This window comes from Limulus polyphemus, unplaced genomic scaffold (genome assembly GCF_000517525.1).
Source record: "Limulus polyphemus unplaced genomic scaffold, Limulus_polyphemus-2.1.2 Scaffold515, whole genome shotgun sequence".
NCBI lineage: Eukaryota > Metazoa > Arthropoda > Merostomata > Xiphosura > Limulidae > Limulus > Limulus polyphemus.
The window spans coordinates 119526-127603 of NW_013666125.1; the positions used below are offsets into that span (position 1 = coordinate 119526).

The window sequence follows — 8078 nt, forward strand, 5'->3', positions numbered from 1 at the left end:
ATTAACACTGTAACCTGTGTACGTTTTTTTAGTTTAGTTAGGACTAAATTTTACTTAATACTATCGATAAATAAACTTATAATGTTATTCTACGACCTAACGTCAAACCTTTTTTAAAAACTTTGATAACTTTTTAATATTCTGTTGTACATAATGGTTAGTAACGTATATTTACATTCCCTTTTGTTGTTACTTCTTGTTTCATACAGCAATTGTAGCGACTTGATCACTGAGCTTTGCAGCTCTCTGCCGCAGGCAGACTGTTTGTCATCGAGTGAATAATGCGCATGCGCGGCTTTTCTTAGGGGGAAACATTCTAACTACGCATGCTTATGCAGCAGTTTCTCAAACAGAAAGCGTAACGGTCGTACATACAAACAAGCAGAATAATAGTATAGATATTCTAATATTTAAAAAAATACCATGAAACATATATTATATTAAACGTTAGCTAGTGTACTCGATTTATTAGACGAGTCTTATATTTAGCCCTGTATATTTGTAACTACGACTATACTTGTTTTAGTTTCTATATATTGTTGATGATGGAATCCCTGTTAAGTCGAAGCTTTTACTAAACAAGTTTTGTGCCCTTAAGTTTCCAATTTCCAAGAAACCTTTGTCTCCATTTGAGATTTTTGGCAACAAAACATGTTTTGTTTTCTTTCAATGACCATCTCGTGTTTGTTACGAAAAGTTGTGATTGAGGAGTCAACTGACGAGATTTTGTTTTAAACAGCAAGAGTTAAGAGCTCGTCGTTCAATAACCAATTAGTAGCTCAGATAAATTACACGAATAATTATTAACATTAGGAGAACAATTGTACTAAAGTGCAATGTAGATAAGGAATGCTTAAGTTAAATGCACCGTGAAAAATAAAATTAAATACTATTTGAAAACTTCCATCAAGCTGAAAACTGATCCTATTCCTGTTACATATTACTATTTTACATTCAATTATTCGCTTCGGATGAGCCTGATTAAAGATACGAGACTAAAGCTCGAAATAGTAGGCTGAATTGAACTTTCAATTTCACGTTCCGTATGATTCTCATCTCAACTTACAGAGAGATCAAAAACATACGTAAGCAGCAGTAATGAGAAGATAAAACAAGACATGAAAAATAAATACATGAAAATGGAGAATTATTAAATTTCTACTCAATATCTAACTTTGTCTTTCTTTATTTTTAATTAATACGAAATCTAACGATTCGTTTGAGCAAAATGGTTCAAGTATGTATTTGTCAGAAGCAATCTTTCAATGTTAACAGTGCGGTTACTTGATTTCACTCTACAGTTTTATAAAATTGTAGCAATGCTTAAATTCTTTAGCAGATGTTTGCCTTGCAGCTATTTTGAAGTATTACATGTTGCTTCTTTAACAAATGGAATGTTTCGGGAAACAGAACTGTGATGCAGAAAAGTATTCAGTATTGCTAAAAGTTTTTTTTTTCTAAGTTGAAGGGAGAAGAAACTCATGCAAAGGCCGAATATATTATATGAAAACGATTTGATGTCCATGTCGCCAATTCCAGTCGTACAGTATCTGACGACGTACACCTTGACACTAACCCTGCAGCATAGTTTCAATTGCAAAAGCTTCCGCCATAAAGCTGTCATGTCCAAAGCACATCCCTCCTCCATATTACTTTCAATAATATATCTAGTTCAGGAAGACAGCGATTTCTCAACACCTGTGTCAAAGGTCTGATCGCACAGAAATTCACATGTATTGTGTCCAGTGACTTGTTCACTATTTTTGATATGGAATAGAACGAATACTCATTTCATTTTCCGGCTGCTTGAAGTACGCGATGGTTGAACAAATTTGAATAAATATATATTGGAAGCAACTTGAGTATATCTGATTTGTATCGCTTCTCCAGACAGAGATCTTTCTTGATTATATTGCCATTGACTTTTTGCTCGTGAATTCTCATCTGTTACTACTTGTTGCAGGTTTATTTCTGGAAGATCTTTGTGGCCTAAGTTGATCCATATTTCTTTCTTTTCCAATGCCATTAAGTAAAGGGACATCCTTGTTCTGGAAATTCTAAATTCTGAGTGAATGAATATGATGCAACGGAAAGGGTTGTTACATACCATTTCCAAAAGCAATTAATTTTTGGTGGTATCAAGCTACCTACGTTACGCCAAATAATGTCAAAATGTAATTCTACCATTCCCCCACGACTTTATGTAGGCTGTTGTTGTCTCGTAGCCTGATGATTTGCTAATTCAAAATCGTATTAATTTAAAGTGTTCAACATTTAAGGTATTCAACACTCTGTTGAAATGTGAAATTAGTCAGTAATTTTATTTATTTTTTTACGATAGAGAAAAACAAAAACAATTTCGTGGCCGTCTTCAAATACTATTTTCATTCAGGTTTATGGGTGCTAGACAAAGTTTTTAAAAACTAATTTTGTGTTAACCTGACTTGTAATGTTTATGTACTCACAAAAGATTCTGGTAATTCAAGCTGTTATTGTTATTAACAAACTATATAAATGTCTGTATGAAAAGAACCACCATATAAATGAAATGTATTCTCCGCCCTACATTGTCTAATAAACAATTTACTCAAGCGCGTGTCTGGTAAACGTTCATTTTTCACCTCACAAGTTTAAGCTGACAGTAGAGGAGAACCATATATATATTCTACATTATTACAAGGAGTTCACATTATCATCGCGTTTTCATCGCTGATTGATAACTTTAGAAAGCGCTTCTTTATCCACACATATAAAACTCTACAAGTTGCTTGTGTGTGTAGAAATTAAAAATATTGTGTCTGAAAAGGTCAAACGAATCTATATATAAAGTAGAACTGTCTATGTTGACCGATTTCAACTAAACTGGGTATACATCCTTAGGACCTTCCGATGTCTATGTTGACCGATCTCAACTAAACTGGGTATACATCCTTAGGACCTTCCGAGAAGAGTGAAAGAGAGAGATCTGGTCCCCTATGCCACTCCCTGGAAGGCCATTGTCTGTCAGTGTATCCGTCTTAATTGAGCGATCTGAACCATGTACCCTTAGGGCCCCCCGAGAAGCGACATAGGGAGTCGACGTTCGGACCTGGTCCCCTATGTCACTCTAGGGGGCCACTATTTGTTCCCCGTACTATTATATTTATCTCTATCAAACTTCGAAAGCTCTTTTAAAGCACTCCGGGAAATGACGTAGAGGATATAGTGTCCCTCCAGGGAGGTCATTGTTTGTTTGTGTGTACGCCTTTCATGCCTTCAGTTGTTGACTGATCTCAAAAAAAAACTTGCTCACCCGGGAAATGACAGAGGGTGTTGGAGTTCGGATCTCATTCATTATGCCATCCCCGGGGTCCCTATTTTTCCTTCGTAAGTTCTATAAAATTTCTCATAAATATGTTGCTGTTTTTTTTATTATGACTAATTACTTTGTGTAACAAAATAATGGACTTCAGATTGACATATTTTCAAATCTCTCGCATTCTTTCCATTTAGGAATGTTTTATTTTTTTTTACTTGCCGCTGGGAAGTTAGTCAAAAGCACGTTTTAATTGGAAGGCAGGGCTCAAAGTGGCTTACTTGAGTGATTAGAACTAGAAAAAGTATTCTTTGGGCATCAGTAGCTTTAGGTTTGGTGTTGCTATGAGCCACGGGTTTATTCCAAATATTGCCATTAAAATCACCGCCGTCCTCACCAAAATGTATAGGAGAATTAAAATGAAGTAAATCAATCCGGTTGATTTACACTCAGAGCAAACCAACTTTTCGGAGACGACGGTTGATTCTAAACTGTAGACGTCTGAGATTCCTACAGATTAATTACATCATACATCGGATAAATGGAGCTTCCAGTGAGGCCTTACAGGGCAGAGATTTAATTACAAAAGCTGAAGTCTCAGCTGAAACTCTAAGAAGTTTGACATTCTTGTGGATAGATTACAAGACATTTTTTTCTCTCTCTCTGACACAGCATGTTTGAAAGTATGTAAGTTAGTGATAAAACCAGAAGCGCATTGCCTGCCAAAAGTGCTACAGGTTTAATGAAACGAAGATAAGTCGAAACGTCGCCAAAAGCGCTTGATAAGTTGTTTATAATAAAAATAAAATGCGAATATGGAGAAGGCGTGGGAGGAGACTAGGCTTGAATGTCTGTGGGTAGTTGCCTATCACCATGCTTTTTCAAATCACATGTTTTATTATTATAAAGTAAGAACAGTCTCTCGTCAGGGTTAGTTTGCAATGTTGTTTAATTCTAACGTGTTATACGTACTTGTACAGTAACATAATACCAGCTTTGATCAAACAGCTGACAAACTGTCCTCTCATGCCCACCCTCTTGTTTGTGTAACACCATACAGATAAGCAGCTGTAGTTTGTTATTCGAGTGATACTCAGATTGCTTGCATGTTAAGAAATGGTTGATTTCCGTTTTTCTTAATGCCCCGTGTTACTTTTAGATCATGGCATAATAACTGATAATTATAATAACGATAATAGTAATAATTATATTGACAATATAGAGCAAGCATACAAATCTAAATATTACTAGATTCATGGATAACTTGAACATACAAGTCTTAGCATATTTAAAACCATCTTCATATTAGCAATAGAAGATCATTGCCTGTTTCTTGTATGACTTTTGAACACACGGTCTTTTACCAATAATGATTGGTTTCCCTAACAACTATTCACATTTTACCTTGTGGAAATATTTTAGAAAGTCAGTCCAGGTATCACACGTTAGAAACAACGGTGTACATATCTTACAATCTTTCATATCTCACAATTTCTAATCATAATAGAAAATAGTGAATGAGCGGTGCTCAACTGTGTTAAAAAGAAAATGTAGAACTTACATGTACGTCTTAACTCGGACATAGAGCTCACTACATGTAGCAGTCTACTGTTTTAGTACAGAATAATACGTAACAATGTAAAAAGGGCTACTGTTTCTAACGGTATGAATTAACAAGTAGCAATGTAAAGAGGGCTACTGTTTCTAACGGTATAAATTAACAAGTAACAATGTAGACAGCTACTGTTTCTGACGGTATAAATGAACAAGTAACAATGTAGAGGGCTACTATTTCTAACGGTATAGATTAACAAATAACAATATATAGGGCTACTATTTTTAACAGTACAGAATAACAAGTAACAATGTAGAGGACTACTGTTTTTAATAATACGTAATAACAAGTAAAAATGTAAAGAGGGCTATTGTTTTTAACAGTACAGAATAACAAGTAACAATGTAAAGAGGGCTATTGTTTTTAACAGTACAGAATAACAAGTAACAATGTAAAGAGGGCTATTGTTTTTAACAGTACAGAATAACAAGTAACAATGTAAAGAGGGCTATTGTTTTTAAACAGTACATAATAAACTACCTGTCATGTAATTGGACATATATATAGACAGCTCTTACCTCATGTCCTGTCTTATTTCTATGACATACATATAGACAGCTCTTACCTCATGTCCTGTCTTATTTCTATGACATACATATAGACAGCACTTACCTCATGTCCTGTCCTATTTCTATAACGAATCCACTCATGTACTCCTGGTCTCCAATACTCCAGTTTGTATTGTTCAGCATATTCTTGGCCTTGCCCATTACCAAATCGACCCTGAGTGGCTACCTGTGTGATCACGTGCAAACTGTACAAGTTGATCTCAAGGTACTCGTGTGTGTCTTTATCAATCTGGCGGGATGGGCACCAGGCCCCACTGTTAACCTCTTGTTCCAGCCTTGAAAACAAAGAGAAAATATAATACACTCGAACAGGGATAATTATGATTGGTGTGTTCAAATATATCCACTACCATAAAAGTGATCATGTTTTACTTTTTCGTTAATTACAAAACTACTCTATATTCAGGCCGTAACAGTAAAAAGTAAACATAAGTCCTACATCTAACCCAGAAACTGGGTTTAGTTTTAGCAGTGTAGATGTAACTTTTCAATGTTACTAAATAACTCAACGTTAATAAATTGTTTTGATGATGAAAAAAACGTTCAACTGAATGTAGCCAAATTTTTGAATGTAATAATAAATGACTTTAGAAATTCGTAACAAAAAAAAAGTCATTAGCTAAGTGCAAGCTCCTTTTTTTTTATCGCTAGTATTCATGTCTAACTTGGTTTTCAGTGATAAAGTAATGTAATAATTTGTATGTGGTATCAATACAAAACCATAGCAAATTACGTAAATCAAATATGCCATTAAGAAGCTGGCGCGTGCAAAACTCAAGACGTTGTCGTATGAGACATAAGCATTTCTTGAAATAATTAATGTTTACTTTTAAACGTGAAAAAAACAATATCAAATATATTCAATTAGACTAATCGAGAAATCAGTTCTTGATCTTGAACAACTTAAATATTCAAATCTTTGATTAGTCTTTGACTTCACCACCAATCTCAGTAAAAATAAAATTGTCTGAAAGTCTGACAAATAGAAATCATTTAAGGACAAAGGAACTACATCTCAATGTAAATATATAAAGCTTTGAAATAACTATACCAAACTTATCTCGACTAATTGGATTATGTAATAGTGTAAATGTGATTTATAGAGATAGATATCAGGTGTAGAAAATAATCGCAAGTAATTTACGTCAGTTAAGTTAATAAATACTCAACTCTTTCTCCAAGTTCTTATCCTATATACAGACAATAATTAAGTATACGGCCTTAATTAAACATAGGAATGTCATCAAAAAGTATGAATGACTAAATAATCAAAAATAAAATGAGAAAAGGAACGATTAATGACTCCTTTGTGTCTTGGCAAAATGATAACTTACACACATCGTCCCTGTAAGGCAGAGATAATGGAATTTTAACAACTAAAAAACACTGTTATATGAAATATTCTTGTTTGGTGTATTTAGCGAGACACAAGAGGATAAAATGTACACTTGTCACTTCCAAGAACAAAGGTAATTTGGAAACGTCTTCGCTTCTTTTGTCAGGGTAATGAGAAGGCGGAAAAACATTTGTTCATTTTATTATCGAAAGTAATATCGGAAAAGAAGCTTCTGTATAAACGAGTCAAATACAGCTGATGTTAAGAGGGTGAAATCGCGCTATAGTGGCTCCCTCTATTCACCATTAATTCTGATTGATATTCGAGGCTCTTGCGAAATTTTGGCACCGATTTATCATGTTAGGGGTTTCATTCAACACTATATAAGCGGATTAACATGTATTGTGGAGGGGGAGGGGAGAAAGAAAAACAACTTCCATTTGGTTGAATATCGATCTATTAATGAGTCACGGCTTGTCTTGATAGCAAGATATTGTACCTGAGAATAATGTTATCCAACAACATGACACTCTAGTTTTTTACCCAAAACATTCTTTCTCGATATAAGAGGATTCGTTTTTTTATTGCACGCGAGCCTATCCGCCACTCTTTCCATAGAAAGAGCAAGAAAACAAAAGTAGACAGTAACTCGTCACTTGCAATGTAGAGTTCGTACGTACGTATTCTCTTTTAGTTTCGATAATAAGCTTGTTCCCCTCATTATCTGCCATGACAAAAAGATCTGTTTGATTGTCGGATGAGGCAGCCGTTTGGACGTAAGCCTGAAACATTCATCTTTCACGTCACTGCTTTTATCTTTTTTTTGACTAATTCTAAACTTCGTGTAATTTTTCGATTATATACCTAACTAAAAACCGAAAAGATAAAAAGAAACAAAAAAGCTTTATAATAATTCCGTACTGACATCTTATGATTAAAGATTGTCCAAATAATGGATTTCCTTATTTAAATATGCCAGACACAATGCAATGGAGAATTATGTTTAAAAATCTACTTTGCATTTCTATAGGTTTATACCTTCTCTCTCAGTGCAAATTAATCCTATTTCATTAAGGCCAAGAAACATAACTAATGGTTTTTACACCGCTTTGTCTTTAATTTTTTTTCATCAAAATGAGCCGTAATTAAAGTCAAGCTGTCACCAGCTTTCAGAACAGTATTTTTAACGAATCGATTAGTCTGCAAAACGAGTTCGAATCGAACCAGTAGTTTTACCATGCTAAGTATACTTCTATGTTCATT

The 8078-nt window shown here is 34.3% G+C and overlaps 1 protein-coding gene across 7 annotated transcripts in view; it reads right to left on the reverse strand.

Annotated features, from left to right (window-relative positions):
* LOC106458791 (discoidin domain-containing receptor 2-like) overlaps positions 1-8078 on the reverse strand; it is a 324729-nt gene that overhangs the window by 35639 nt on the left and 281012 nt on the right. For all 7 annotated transcript variants that reach the window (XM_022385127.1, XM_022385128.1, XM_022385126.1 and 4 more), the window contains one exon: positions 5523-5754. In XM_022385127.1, coding sequence (XP_022240835.1) covers positions 5523-5754 — 232 coding nt within the window. The remainder of the gene's footprint in view (positions 1-5522; positions 5755-8078) is intronic.